The 16,636-nt window shown below is 41.6% G+C and overlaps 1 protein-coding gene across 1 annotated transcript; it reads right to left on the reverse strand.

Moving 5' to 3' along the window:
* Positions 1–12,226: 12,226 nt before the first annotated feature.
* LOC119499030 (transmembrane protein 275) lies at positions 12,227–15,812 on the reverse strand. Its single transcript, XM_037788217.1, has 2 exons — positions 14,974–15,812; positions 12,227–13,724 (listed from the first exon to the last, which is right to left on the reverse strand). Exon 2 carries the CDS (start codon positions 13,605–13,607, stop codon positions 12,987–12,989), a length of 621 nt encoding a protein of 206 aa, XP_037644145.1. The 5' UTR covers positions 13,608–13,724; positions 14,974–15,812; the 3' UTR covers positions 12,227–12,986.
* Positions 15,813–16,636: the final 824 nt, after the last annotated feature.

Here is a 16,636-nt window from a genome sequence, read left to right on the forward strand (position 1 = left end):
AGCGACCTGTCAATCACATGATAGAGAGACATCTTTACAGCGTTGATGAAAAGAAAGCTCATTCAAACCCACCATTGTGACATATAATTATTAATTAGCCAGTTTTAAAAATAACTGACTGTTTTTTTTTTAATTGCATGATTTAAAATACTTCATTATAGAGTAATTTTACTGTCTGTATGCAACCACGTTAAACGTATACTATTTTTTTTTCCTCTCACTTTTCTTATCTCAGGTCACCCGCTCTCGTCTACTGGACCATCCATTTGATATTCAAATTCAAAATTTGAATTTCTTTGCAACCTTTACTGTTTCTGTAGACTCACAGTTGCACCAATCCTCTCTTCCCCCTTTATAAGCCCACAATTACAGTAATGACATCTACTAACACGTAAAGGAGAAAAAAACACCGTGTCTTCACTGTGTCAGACATCTGAGTAGGCAGTATGTGAGCTATGATGCAAGAGAGGTGACTTTGTTCTTCATGAGTCAGCTGTGTCAAAGCCATGAGTCAGGGAAAAGATTGAGGAAGCAGCTGCATCCTTGTGTCTCCCGACTTTTTTATTTCCACTGTGAACCAGTAACCCCAGCAGACTTTTAGAGCTGTTGTAAAGCTATATTTATATATGATCAATAGTCCTTTTAGCATATGCATATAGGCCATATTCATGGACTCAGATCATACTGTTCCCTACGAAAAAGTAATATAATAGTTTATTTTATGAAGTGAAATTAAGTATTATGTAGTAAGTATACTAATTCTTAATACTAATACTAATACTTTCAAGTGTACGACTTCAATTGGCCCTCTTTTTAGTTTATAAAAGTATACTTTTAAGTGTACTTTAAGAGTAGTACATTTTGAGTACACAACTAGTTTACATGTAATTTGCATTTTGTACTGCAACTTTATTATGAGGTGAACTATAATACAAGTGAACTCATAGGTATGCTGTTAGTTTACTAGCTATATACTTGTAGCCCAGTATACTCTCAGTAAACAACTATTTTATTAGTATTTACTGCAAGTATACTTGTAAGTTTTCTTTAACTTATAGTACTTAGCCAATGATTTATGCATTAAATAAAGAGACTTTTACTATTTGACTTGATATTTTGTGATAAGATAAAAAAAAAAAAAAATGGTGAACGGAGAATGCAAAAACATGGAAAATTGAAATTGAATATTTAAAATAAATGAATATCAAAACATAATTTTAGAAACTCTAACACCTGCTAATAAGCTACTCTATCAAAAAGTAAGCAGAAGCCAAATATACTCCGACTTTTCTGTATACTTGTCAGTAGGAGCCAAGTACTGTATATTTAAGTATAATTTTGTTACATATACGTATATCTGAAAAGTACATAAAAAGTATACTCTCTTATTTTAAGTTTAAAAGAAGTATACTAATAGAACACTTGAATAAACTTCTTTTTGGAAATGGGTGCATAGCGGTGATCAAACCTCCAGAATAGAAAAACTGTGTTTGGTTTGACCTCTTAATGACCCGGTGTTTTAACAATAAGCTATTTAATGTTGTCTGTGTGAACTTTCACCATCTCAGTTACATGTCCTAATGTGTGGTTTCCAGTTTCATTCAATTCTTTCTTTCCTTCTTTCTCTCAGTCTTTCTTCAGCTCAGACACCAACAGGTGAATACATGTAATCAGATCGGTGAAGAGAGGAGGAGTTGAGTTTTATTCACTTTCAGGTGGGTAAATGCTGCAAACGCCTACTCAAAACAAATTTGAATGGGAACAGCACAATAACTGGTCGGTCCAGGGCTTTGATTTCACAGCCTGTTGTTCGGAGATGAACTTATCAACTCTCTCAAGGTCATTTCGTCTTTTACACTCTATTGTGTTCCATATAATAGTGAGAATAGCTGCGACTGTCATTCATCAATAACAAGAGGTTGCAGTCATGCTAGCAGCTCTGTAGGGTTATACTGAAGCACAGCTGGTATAATGTTTACCATGTTCACCATCTTAGTTTAGCGTGTTAACATACTAACATTTACTAATTATCGATAAACACAAGTACATCTGAGGCTGATGGAGATGGTGTCAGTTTTGTAAGTATCCTATGGTCATAAAACAAACGATTGGACATCACATTGACATTTCGACTTGATGATGGCGCTAGAGGAAAGGTTAAGGGATCACCAAAGTTATTACAAATCATCCTGATGGGGCAACACGTTCTCATCCCAACTCGTCAGATACCGACGCTTTGTAAGACCCCTCAACATCACTTTTCGGTTGCAGTAAACACGTGCTTAATGTTGTGAATTAAACAAAAACACTTGCTTAGGTTCAGGCAATAAAAGCACTCAGTTAGGTTTAGGAAAAGAACAACATGGTTGGGCTTAAAATGACTACGTTTGTAAAGTGAAAATGACGCTGAATGTTGTGAACACAGGACACGAACGAAGAGCTGATTGTAACGTGAATCACGGGACACAAACAGCGGTTTCCTGAATGAAAACCCTGTGCTGTTGGACCCGTCTACCTCCCCGACCGCCGGCCCTGTGTGTCTCTTTCACTCTTTAAATCACCACAGCACTTTATGGGTTTAAATTGTAGTTAATGGAAAGCCCGGTGCGTCTCATACCGACAATAAAAGGGTGTCTTGTGTGTCGTATCAAATGCAGATGGCCGAGACAAAGCGTCATTAGGACGGGGACATTATTGTCCAAATTTCATGGAAATGCTTCCCTTTGTTGTCGAGACATTTCACTCAAAAACCACAAATGTCAACCTCATGGTGGCTAAAACTACAGAAACATACATAACAAGCGTATGTGTTCATTGTATAGTTGAATATATGTATCGGTATTCAATTATTTCCCACAATTAATAAGAACAGAAAAATAAAAAACACTAGAGACCATCTTGGGGTGTAAAGTGGGGGGTGGGGGGGATCTCAACTACACACCTGCCAAGTTTCGTAACAGATATGCGACATACTGTCGATACAATAAACAGAAAATAAAACACGTATATATATACTATAGTCCATTAATTCATCATATTGTCATTCAGTCCTATTCCTTCTTAATTGGGGTGAAAGCAGCGTGGGGGAATTTCCCAACATGCATTAGGCAGATAACAGGTCAGGTCACCTGTTCATCACACAGGTTTTTAGATAACAGAAGAGCATCACAAGATTAAATGACCTACTTACTGCAGCAACAGCAGAAGGGACATTAAATTTGTAAGTTGTCAGTATCACTATACAGTCATATTGTATGACACCAACGGAAAGGTTAGACAGATGCAACATACATACCTTCAAGATTGGTTATAACACACACACACACACACACACACACACAGAGCAGGCTCAGTGAGGATTTACAGCTACAGTGGGGATTATATTTTATTACACATGCCATCACTGCTGTAATCCACTTTAACAGCGCCGTGTTTGCTGACACCTCGCAGAAAGAACGTACAACTGAGAATTATTCACTTAAACTCACGGCTAAAATTAGCATTGTTTCCTTATGAAACCTTGAATCTCGTGTCAATTATGTCAACACATCAATGTGTTGACAGTAACATGGATTTTACTGCTGACTCACCACTTGTGCAACTCCATCAACTATCATGTCTCAAACCAGGAGTTTAACAGTTAAATAAAGCAGACGTTGGCGTCATGATTTGCTTAGCAGAATGACTAAATGTTTTTATATGTCCACATGCTCAACATATTTTAATAATTAAAAAAGACATCTATTTATGGCAGCAACAAGATAATCTATTTTCATAAAAACAAAATCCAGGAGATTAAAGTCGGAGAAAGAAACTCTGGTGCTCTGCTTCATACGTCTCAGTGGTTACGTAAGTGGCTTTGAAATCAACATTTATAATGTGAAGCTGACATGTGGATGTGTGTTTGGAGCGACTGTTGACATTTCTTTCCTGCTTCCATTTAGTAGAAATGTGTATATGTCCAGTGTCACACTGTGGTGATCGTTCATTTGTTCTTCTGTCAACAGGGAACTCCAACAAAACAGATTCTTTGGAAGGAGACGGCTGCCATGTGATCGTCGTACGCCACTTAAATCACAGCTCTGGATATTCACTGTTATAAACCTGCCAACAGAAGATCTAAACAAGAACAAGTACCTGGAAAAAAAGGCTGTTGTCAGATTACACGTGAGGGAACACATTGCCTCATGTGTTTGCTTTAAACTGGACTTCCACTGGATGATGATGGGTCAGGGTTTGTTGGTGGAAGTACAAACCCTAGTTTGGGTTTGTAGGGGTGGGGGGTGTGCAACGTGACCATGTGTCGGATCCAGAGGAACAATCAAACCGGGATAAGAGAGGGGGCTGTGGGGACAATACCAAGGCTGTCCCCTGTAGGCCCCATGCCACATAAAGACCTGATTATCCCCCTCACCCCTCCTCCTGTTGGCTGGCCTTGCCGAGTGGACGGACAGTGGACTCAGTCTTCCCCTTCCTCTGTTGAGCAGTGGGGACTCTCCTCCAGTCTCAGCCAGGGCAAAGCAATTTAAGGGGTGCTGTTGTTTTGGAGAGCCACTGTGGGAAAGTCATTAAAGTGTAAAGCATCTCTCTTTTATTTCGCTCTAAAGGACTCCTGGAAGAGACGTCCACTAAGGCGGTGGATGGTAATGAGTGCTGACACCGACCGGCCACCCCCACAGTGCCCCGTGCTCCGATCGCTGCTGCCATGGCAAACCGATTCTCTGCTATGAGACCGGCCTGTGGGACGGCACAGCAAGGAGGGCTTCCTCTCTTCTACAGGTGGCCACCAGTAAATCCACTAAATCAGACCTTTTCTTCCAACCGGAAAAGGACTTTCAGCCACTTTGGTGGCCTTTGATAGTGTGTCGTGGGGCGAGTATTCATATGCTCCTTAGATCGCTCATTATTTATTTAAAGGTGAATACCTGATACGCAACACATGGCTCGTAGGGATCCTGAGATGAGGCCTTTAATTTGATCAGGGGTCATTCCTCAGCCGTCTCCTCTTACTGATCATATCATTATTATTCCAAGCAATATATATTTAAGTGGTACACTACAGGTGCAGAACTACCCATCATCCTTTCTCCAGTGAGATGACCCACATGGCAGGCTATGATCATAGCATTACAAAACCGCCAAAGGAGACGTAACAGCCTGCAGGGACGAAGGCACAATAAGTAGCTATTTGCACGGCATCGTAATGACACAAGATTGCCGTTACTGCAAAAAACACATCACGGGAGTTCCCTTTATGCAACTGCTGCACATAAAACAATCAGAGGTGCTTCACTTTTTAAATGATAAACTGTATCCAGATCACAGTGTGGCACAGAAAGAGCTGACAGTCCAATGTTGAGTTTCCGAGTGTGACAACCTCCCTTAAATGTGGAGCACACAAACCGGTCTGAAGCAGTCTGCCAGTGGGGAAGTGTTTTTCAATCATTGCCCCTGTATTTCTTTGAAAAATGGAGGCCTCTGCTGGAACCCGTCGGTACCACATGTTGTTTACCAACGCCTTCGCACCCCAGGACATCCCAGTACAGTATTCACTTGACTCATTTTGTTCTGTCACCATAGCGTGCAGCCGTCTCATCAAAACATTATTGCACACGCTATCGGATACACTATTCACAATGAAATCATGCGCAACTCCCCCTCAGGTATGTTTACTACACAGCCTCCCTCAACACAAATAATTATTTTGACTCACTAGTTGAACATTTTGTCCAAATATTAGCAGTCCACCGTTCTATTTTCAGTCTGTCTTTATCGATTTGCTTGGTCAAACAGTGGTGTCACATGCAAAAAGGACAATAGTCCCACAGAACAGGTCAAAGTAAGACACCCAGTCATGGTGAAGAGAAACCGGCCCACACAGTGTGCATGGCAGCAGAGCATTACTGAAGCAACATTGATCGGCTTTGTTAATGGCTGATATATAGGAGAGAGTGATTGATTTGGCCGCCCCCCCTGCTTTAACGCTGCTCACATCGAGCCATGTCCTGGTGGTCACACTGTTACATGTTTTCCTCTGCTTTTATATTTTCCCGGAACTGGACTGGGATCCTCTCTCTGCGTGTGTTATGTTTCCTTCTCCCAGGGCCGTCTTATAGACTTGTGAAAAGCGAGGTTATGCAACAGCCCCGGCCACTTGAACAAACTGCCATTTACTGAGGGGTGAATGGAGGAGTTAAGAATGGCGAGGGACCCATTGTCAGCAGTCATTGGTATGCAGAGCACTGCATTACTATTAGGACCCTCGTTGGTTTCTATCAAAATCAGCTGTATCTTTACTCCCCGATCTGTGAGGAGCTTTCTTCTCCATGTCGCCCTCAAACGGCTCCTGTCATCGCGACCAACAAACCCGGCAGTCACGAGGCCCGACCCATGCACGGCACATGGAGGACCAAAAACACTCGTCAACACTTAGAGCGAAGTTTGTCTCATATGTTCTGTGATCAATCACGTGTTCAAAGGTACTCGGAGACCAATCTTGAGTAAACACTTGCAGGGTTGCAGGGACGGCCAGAAATATGTTGTTGCAGCCACCAGTGCGATGAAGCAATAACCAAAGGTGGATACTAAGTCAATGACAACAAAATCAGCATTTTTCTCATGCACTAAATAAGGTCAATGCTGTTATTCTGACAAAACAGCCTCCTTGTTGACCTGGAGTTTGAATAAGAATTTGACAGCCATTGTCATCTGAACCGTGTAGATAACCAATGGCCGCGTTCATTTTGGTCTAAACACAAGGATTCACCCCAGTTCAGTAAATCCCCCCATATCTCCTCCCTCCCAGTCCGCCTTTGGAAGCGGAGTGAACTGGGTTAGGGTTATATAACCAGTGTCTGCTCCCATAGATCCTCAGCAGCTCGTCTTCCCCTAATCTTTTCAGCTTGATTACACCCTCCATCCCCCTCCTCTGCCTGCCGACTCATTCAACTGAGATTGTTCTCACACACACAAGCACATCCCTCCACACAGGAGCACATGAACAGTCCGTCGAGATCCGCCACGCTCCGGTTTAGAGCGGATGCTTGCGGATGCAGGGGTGTGTGGCTGCAGCAGCGTTTCGCAGCAGCATCTCGTCAAGAAGACTTCTGATGTTAGCATTTTTGCCTCTCATCTCCAGGCCTTTTTCAGTTGTTTATTTTAGCATCACGAACATCAGTGTCAGTCATCGCTGCAGCTTGATATCTGTGTGAACAAGAGCAACGTTACAATCTGCTCAAAGATGTCAACAAAAAGAGAGACTGTGCACTGATGATATTTGACGCAGCAGCAGCCCGTCAGTGGTTTTGTAACACAGAGAGGAACCTGCTGATACCGGAGAAGTTCATGCAATTCATCAATATGGATTCAAGAGACAAACAGTGGCAGTGTCAACATTTACTACTGCTTGTTTACAGCATGTCTGTGACCCCTTTGCAATTCTCTTCGATATTCTGACGGAAATCAAACACAGTGTTCTGTTGTTATTGTAAAGCAAATATTTTGCAGTCACAGGGTACAGTTGGCAGCTGCTGCTGCTGTGATAAAAGAGATATCCAGGTCAAGTGTCTGCTGAAAACGTTTATCCTTACCAATAATTTGGCATGAAACACTCACGCTGAACAAGTTATCGAAGAACTATAACTTCATTTTAGTAATAATCTGCTTTCTTGTACTGAATAAGTGTAAACCTGTTAAAAGGCATGGAAAGGCCGAGGGAAAGTGACAGTTTCCCAGTGTATGGAGCCTACTTTTAGTAGCTTTTTCCATTTAAAGCGCCAATAAAATGGATTTCAAAAGAAGTCTGATGACCCAAGGGAGACATGGAGGTTCAAAGGGCAAACGCTGACTCGCATTTGGTCCCGTTTTTGTGACAAGTAAGCTTAACTGCATCAGTACATCGTGACCCAAAGGTCTCCCTGACCTTTGCTCGCCAAGAGCATAAAGATGGGGATATTCTCCTCAGGCTGCATCTTACCTGCAAACCCGTGCACCTCCAGAAGGCAATAAATCTCCCAGCCGCCAGCTGGCTAAACATTTAATATGTTTTATGAGCCTCTTCGGTGAAGGCCAACAGGCAGGAAGCGTGTTTCACAGCTGTAACGCAACATAAACCTGGAAGTAGTTGAGAGGTGGGGAGGGAGGAGGTTCAGGAGTTTTTATGTGTAACTCTTCTGGTGCTTAATCACAGAAAACACCATTATGTGCTGCCGATGTATGACAGCCTCAAATGGTGAGCGCTGACAATTTTACTTACAGTTTCTCACCTCATCGTTACTGTATGTAAAGATTAGGGCTGTCAAAGTTAACACGATAACGCGTTAACGCAAATTCATTTTAATTCATTCAATGCAGGCTCAGCTTGTCGTGAAGGAGGCTAAATAACGCTCCAAACCTACGCTAAAATATGGCAAAGAAAGACTGTCATGGCCATTTTCAAAGGGGTCCGTTGACCTCTGACCTCAAGATATGTGAATGAAAATGGGTTCTATGGGTACCCACGAGTCTCCCCTTTACAGACATGCCCACTTTATGATCATCACATGCAGTTTGGGGCAAGTCATAGTCAAGTCAGCACTGTACATCAGGCATCATTAGGAGCAGAACAGAGAAATGGGTCAGACACAATCTTGTTGTATCTATTATAAAACCATCAAAACATCCCCTTATACATCTCTAAATCCTTATAGCCTTTAGTCTGTTTGTACTGCCAACCAAGACTCAGTGGATGTAAAACTCACACTGCTAAACTTTCATCAAAAACTCAACAGTGAAATTGAAATCAGCGGTTTTTGGAGCTATAAAAAAAAAAAAGATCCCGATTCTGTTTTGTCATCTGCCTCCGAAAGTAGGCCACCCCAGATCTGTGCCGTCATCATCTTCATGAGCACAAGGGGAGCTTTATCAGCATCGGGGACATACTCCAAATGATACTCTGATTACACTGTGTCATTAGCGCTATCAGCTGAGATTGCCAAACACAACCGACTGTCATGGTCTCACACAGTGATAAGAAATCTTCTAGAGGCATGATGTAAAACTACTACGACACTTTAGGCAGGTTTATCTTGCAACACAATGCTTTGCAACACAATATGTAATGATTTTGCATACCAATAATCAATATGCAGTTTACAATGTCACCAGTAAATATAATCTGCTACAGCATTTGTTCTCCAGACTGCCTCAACAGAAGTTCGTTATGACCTACTGACATCTATTGGCTCGATGTGAAATGACAGCCACATTTTATATAACTTCACTGAATCTCATGGATGAGGCTCTGGTGCCCTCCAGTGGTAAAAACGTTAAACACATACACACTTGTAGAAGGGCCAGATGGAGCTCATATTGAGTTCTTAACTCAAAGGCATCTTGATGTGTCAACCTGTTGTTCCTTAGCTCTTTCCCTCAGAAAAACACGCCTAGAATAACTACCCAGAATGAATCAGGGATAGCTCCTCAACCAGAAGGCTTATATGCATATATATGGTCTCTTTTGAAAGGTAAGAAGCTATGAGATATGAATCAGTTTTAAGTAAACTAAACTATATTACCATGGAGATTACAATGGAAATATTATTTTCATCCTTGTTTAAGATAAAATCTAAACTTTAAGGCTGTCAAAGTTAACGCGATAATAACGCGTTAACGCAAAATCGTTTTAACACCACTAATTTCTTTAACTCATCAACACAATCGATCTTTCGGAGGTTGTAGCGGGCTCAGTTTTAAAGATGGGAGGGAAGATACTGTCATCATATGAAACTAGAAAAACCTAAGAAATCCATTGGTCCCTATCATGTCATACTGAAGGCTAAATAACGCTCAAAATCTAGGCTAAATTTTGGCGAGGAAAAACTGTCATGGCCATTTTCAAAGGGGTCCCTTGACCTCTGACCTCAAGATATGTGTATGAAAATGGGTTCTAAGGGTACCCACGAGTCTCCCCTTTGCAGACATGCCCACTTTATGATAATCACATGCAGTTTGGGGCAAGTCATAGTCAAGTCAGCACACTGACACACTGACAGCTGTTGTTGCCTGTTGGGCTGCAGTTTGCCATGTTATGATTTGAGCATATTTTTTATGCTAAATGCAGTACCTGTGAGGGTTTCTGGACAATATTTGTCTTTTTGTGTCGTTAATTGATTTCCAATAATAAATATATACATACATTTGCATAAAGCAGCATATTTGCCCACTCCAATGTTGATAAGAGCATTAAATACTTGATCACTCTTTAAGGTACATTTTGAACAGATAAAAAATGTGCGATTAATTTGCGATTAATCGCAATTAAATATTTTAATCGACAGACGGCCCCACTAAATTTCAAAGGCAATATCACCATTAGGGAATGAGGAGCATTTCTTGTCGCTTCTTAAGAAGAATACATTTTCAACAAGCCAGACTTAGATAATCACAACAGAGGCAATGTGACTAAAGCTGAAACAATAAGTTGATCAGTCGATTGACAGAAAATGAATCAGCAACAATTTTGACAAACAATTAAAATTATTTGTCAAGCAAAAATGCAAACACGTCCAGGTTCTCACATGGGAATATTTGCAGCATTTCCCTGTTTTAAATGACTGTAAATTGAATATATTTGGCTTTTGGACTGTTTGACCAAAAAAAAAAATCTATTATTCAAGAGAATAATTGGCAGATTAATCGATAACAAGATGTGACACTGGAAGGAGCCTTGGTTCAGGTGAACAGGAGGCTGAGATAAACTGAAGCATGAAGTCACCAGCTGTTTTGCACCTTCTTTCTGACACATCTGGGGGATCAGTTATGCTTTATGTCTTGTTTTTTTCCCCTAAAACTGCTGTTAAAGAATCTTTATAGGCTCCCTCTTGGAATATATAATGCTTGTAAAGATGTTATCCTACAAGATCGCAGCTTAACTTGAAATTTGAGCAAATCCATTTTTATTCATTTCACTTCATGAAGACACACAAGAACGCGGTGTCATGCCACACATACACAATGAGCAACCTCATGTTCTAATGAAAGAGAGCCTTTTTTTTATTGATATATTTTGAAGGATTCACATTTGGTTACTTTTTTTTTTTTTTTTAAATAAACAAATTATGATCTTCACAGAAAAATATTTTATCCATACATTTTCCAGATTTTTGTAGAAGTGCTACACAAAGTACACAGATAACACCGATAGTTCACAACAGGGTGTTTGCATTTCCATGAGTCAGCTCTCTGAACATGCAAAAATAAGCTCAGCACGAGAGCAACTGGTCCTTTTGAGGAGCTGTGTCACAAATAATGAAGGGTAACACTGTATAAGGGACTACTGTGTATCTGTATGCAGGCGTTCTCTCTCCTGCTGCTCCGTATACATTTCTGCTGAGGTGGAACATATAAGCCATTTGCATGCATCTGTTATACCCGCGAAAAAACAAAAACTTCTTGAGGCTTTCCTAATAATATGGAATAGAAATCCAGAGCCAAACAAAGGCTTTCTGAAGAGAAACGCTATTGTGCACTTTAGTTATAGCCCTCATTAGTTTGATCCTGATATATCAGTCTAAGGCAACTTTCCTTTCAAAGGAAATCAGGGTTTGAATGTCTCCTTTGACCAGTCGAGTTCATAAGAAGACATCACAGTGATGGGGAACAGATTATGCAATCTGAATATCTAAACTCCGTCAGACTTCTTGGCTCGCCTATACTGTGTATACAAGGTTAACTTCTGCTGAATATGAAGTCAAAGTTTGTCATTAAAAATAAGAATTCAACACTGCGAAATTCACATTTGTAAAACATTCCTGTGTGGCGTCCCACTGTAAAGCCATGATGACAAAATCATCATGTTTATGCCTTACAGTGAGGAAAGCCCTATTCCACTTGGATCGTAACCTAAACTGCATTACACCGTATATGAAGTCATGATCAACGTGCCCTTAAAACTGAGAGTTGTGACCTTCAATGAAAACACTGAGGTGATGTGTTGATGTTTCCACGATCCAACATTGTACACAAATACATGTAAATATACTAGAGCTGCAACGATTAATGGATTAGTTGTCAACTATTAATTTAATCTAAAACAATTTTGATAATATGTTTGAATCATTTTTTAAGACAAAAATTCTCCAATTCCAGCTTCTTAAATGTGAATATTTTCTGGTTTCTTTACTCCTCTATGACAGAAAACTGAATATCTTTGAGTTGTGGACAAAACAAGACATTTGAGGACGTCATCTTGGGCTTTGGGAAACACGTTTTCTGACATTTTATAGGCCAAACAACTAATCAATTAATTGAGAAAATAATCGACAATGAAAATAATCATTAGTTGCAGCCCTCAAATATACTGTAATACAATGTTCTGTATGCACCGTTATTCATTATAAATGTATTGGCTGTAGACAAGTAGTAATCTTACTTGTGAAATAAGTAAAAATGCAGAGAATTTAATCTCAGGTGAGAGCATATTGCTTTGGGACTCCTGTGACCTATAATATCGCATGTCCCCAAAACAAGTCCAGCTCTGAGAACGGCACACAAAATGCCAAATGTCACAACAAACGCATCGGTACAGTTCACAGTTGACCTTTAACATCTAATCTTGACGTTTTCAGAACAAATCAACAATCGTGTTTTTTCACTCCATCTCTCTGAAATCACTGCTGACAGGTGAGTAGCAGTGAAAGATATTTGATTTCTACATGGAAACTGTTCATAATGCCCCACGTTAAAAAAAACAAAGACCTGTAGGAAGAAAAAACAGCACAAGAGAGGTAGGAATTTGAATTCCAAAAAGTATGATCCACAATCACTTGGATGTTTCATTAACTTTGCATGCTAATTACCAGTTGGCTGCACAGCAAGAAAATCAAAAGCACACAACCAGAGATATGGCACTACGTAAACTATAGGACACAATCACACTCAGCAAGCCCTTCGACCCAGAAGGATATGTACACTGGCAGCACTCCGGCCTTGGAAGAGTTTCTGCTCTGCTAGGCGACCACTTCTTCACGTGGCAGGTTGAGCCTCACCTCGCCTTCTGCTGCCATGGAGGCTGAGTAGACGGCGGTGGCGGAAACAGAAGAAGGGCCGTTGGTCTCCATGGTGAAGAGCTTGCAGGGTCCTGGTAGGGCCGCGTCGGGAGCCTCCTTTTCTGGGCTGGACACCTGGGATGACCCGCGGGAGGACGTGGGGCTGAGCTGCACAGCTGTAGTATCCTGCAGCGTGTGCTCGCTGGTCTCTATTTCAAACGCCGCCCCGCCGGCCAGCCCGCCATGTCCCATCAGCCCCGCACCCCTGCCGCCCACCTTTGACCTCCGTGAGCTGTGCGGAGGGGGGAGGCGGCTGCACACGCAACAGGCCCCGAAAAAGGAGAAGGCCACCAGCAGCAGGATGGGTCCGATGATGATCGGGGGGTTGGCTGAAGGCACCAGCGTGCTGAAGGCGAATGCTCCCACCAGGGTGATGTTGAGTCCAGCCAGCATGATGCATAGGCCACAGGCACAGCAGAGCGCCGGAGAGGGCAGGCCATGAGGGCGAGACGTCCTCCTCGTCTTCTTCTGGGACTCCTTTTTAGGTACAGGGGTGCCGGTGTTTCTATCAGTGATGACCATGTCTTCACCTCAAGGCTCTCTCTCTTCCAACTGTGGTATCAGATCTCTCCGTGTTTCAGTCCAAACTCTTCCCCATGGCAATGTTTCAATAAATTCACAGCCAGGAAACGACTTTGTCTGTAAAATGACAACACATGACAGCTTTAGATACACACCATGAAAGAAAGTCTGATACTCATTACACTGCTCTTGTTCCATCACTGGACACCTAATGATCATTGTGTAATCCATCAATGAGATGATAAATGCATATCATGATAAATATTTGATAACCTAAAAGTTAGGGCTGTCCCGAAAACCATTTTTTGGGCTTCGAAGCTTATTTGAAGGTATTCCAAGCAGCAAGCTGACATGTTCTTCTGCCCGGGACAGCGCCGCTACCACACTACCGTAAACACAACCAACGATTTCCATCTGAGAATAACTAATAATAATGAATGTTGCATATGAATAATGTTGGATTATTCCTCATTTCATGGGCTATTTGGGGATTTATACATCACTATTACATACTTATATACTTATATAAAAACAAAACAAAAAAACGAAGCATTCGAATACTGATTTGGAGGTTCATTGGTGATTGGTGGAAGCTTCGAAGCATTCGGGTCAGCCCTACGAAAAGCAGAATACACCGGGCACTATGCAGGTGGGTGTTAAAGTTGTCTCTTACAGTATAGCAGTAGTTTATGTTGGTGACACCAGAAGCTTGTCCCACATGTGTGAAGGAAGGACTGCTGAGAATACTTTACATTGAAACTAACAATGTACAATATTCTCAACAGAATCAAAATCATTCTAATAGGCTATATTTTTATGTATGTTTTTGCTTGTTTTGCTCAAATTCCATGTAAAGCAACACATAAGACAAGCATACACTACACCACTGTAACTCTGGTGGACAAAAACATTGAAATAAACAATAATAATACAACAGTTGGTGGGACCATTAATGGGGAATTTGACTATCTTGTTGCATTATCACACAGTATAAATGAGATGCACCACCATTTGGAAAAAAAAGAGGTAATCAATGCTGCTAGTTGAACATGTTTGTTCAGAATTGCTATTTATTTGATCTTGTTTTTGTGGAGTGAAATGTGTGCAATGGCCCTGCAGCTGCTAGGCCACTATTAGTGAATGGCATTTCAGTATTTAGTTGCAATCAAATCAGCCCTTTCATTCCAGCATGCAATCCATTCAAGAGTGCAAATGAAGAGAGGGGATGTGGGGAAATCTATGATCCTGAGTATATTACAAACAGTAGCCTATGTTTAATTATGATCTTTGCTTATGTCACACTTAAACGAATGCTTACTGCACTGATGTGTTGCATTCCTGTAAAATTAAAAAAAAATCCTCTTACCCTTTATGTCGATGATCTGAAGGTCTTCCCATTGTTTAATCAGCAGATTTTCACAGAGATCCTCAGTCTAATTAATCACTGAGAGCTTTTGAAAGGACGCATAAACACCACATTTTCCTCCTGCATTGGCAGCTTCACGCTCCTGAGGGCACAAGTCATGACAGCCATTCAATCAGAGACGCGTTCAGACCTGCTGAGGAATAAAGATCTAACACGAGGAGGAGAGGAGAGATCATCAGTGAGGAGGTGAGATGGCATTTCTTCTTCTGAGTTGACACACGGACGCAACACGGTGCGCTGCTCCTGATGGGCACCGAGACGCACGTAGCACCGGACAGGTCATACTGCAACGGAAACGGAGGGAAACCGCTAATAATATGTGCGAGGCATCTGGCCGGTAGTCGGTGTGAAGTCGTCATGTTTCATCATTAGAACATAGATATGTGATCTGCCGCGCAGAGCATCTTCTTCTCTCCTCTGTGGACCTCTGGATGCGACTGGATGCCTCCTCCTCCTCCTCCTCCTCCTCCTCTTCCTCTCCGATCCATCCTTCAACCTGTGCGTGTGTGTGTGTGTGTGTAGGGGGATGATGCTGAAGGTGAAGGCTGTTGCACCTTGCCTGTAGCTCACCAGCTCACCTCTACTTACTTGTTGCTGATTTTTTTCAAGGGGAAAACGCACCATTTTTTTTTTTTTTTTTCACCATTTATTTGGAATTTACAGTCAGTTTCCTTGTTATGGTGTTTTCAGTCATACCCTTAAAGGGACTGTTTGTAACTTTCAGAAATGCTTGTTAACAGCGACACCTGTGGCCGTTGCGTCAACGAAAGTCAACGTCGGGCTCGCGCTTGCTCGCTCGCTCTAAATAGACATGAACGAGCATCGCTCAAAACAGTGAGGCGACACACGTCAGCTAAAACCACAATATCACTCTATATTTCACCTGCTTGGCAGTAATGTTAGCTGACCAGACGAAGGTCTCTCCACGAATCACTGCTGATCCTAGTGTTGGCTTTTCCTGCTTCAGCCTCCCGACCGCGGTCGCAGGGAACAGGGGAGACACCGGCACCCGGTCGGAGATGATAACGTTTCTCTCTGCGGAGCCCCGTCACTTCACAAGACACGAGAAACCTCTGTTGGTCTGGAGGAGCTGCAGAATTTATTTCTGCACAAACATTCACTGTACATTCACTAGATATTCTCAGAGCTAAACTAACTCTTCTGCAGTGTGGAGTGAGCGCGCATGAACGTGAGAGTGGAGCGAGAACGCACGCGGTGTGTGAGTGAAGGCAAGCAGGCAGCGGAGGGGTCTGAACAGCGTAGCCATATGTGAGCGCGCATGGGAAACTGACCCGGTAGATCTATACGTGTAAAAAGTTACAAACAGTCCCTTTAAATAAGCTAATATGATGCCACTTTTTCATGGAGGGCTCTTAAATTGAGACTAATGGCTTAATAAATCAATTATAAGTCATTAATTATAGGACAGTCTTGGGGGTTGCCAGGTTGTGAAAAATCTCTCTGGCTGAGTCATTAATAAATGAATAAATAAAAAGGCAAACACGTCTGAGGTATAAATGTTTTTTAAAATGGTCACCTAACAGAAGTTAGTAAATCGTGTGTAATTAAGTGTTAATAAATCATTAATAAAGGGTTCAGAAGG

The sequence above is a fragment of the Sebastes umbrosus genome, chromosome 12, assembly GCF_015220745.1.
Source record: "Sebastes umbrosus isolate fSebUmb1 chromosome 12, fSebUmb1.pri, whole genome shotgun sequence".
NCBI classification, from domain to species: Eukaryota; Metazoa; Chordata; class Actinopteri; order Perciformes; family Sebastidae; genus Sebastes; species Sebastes umbrosus.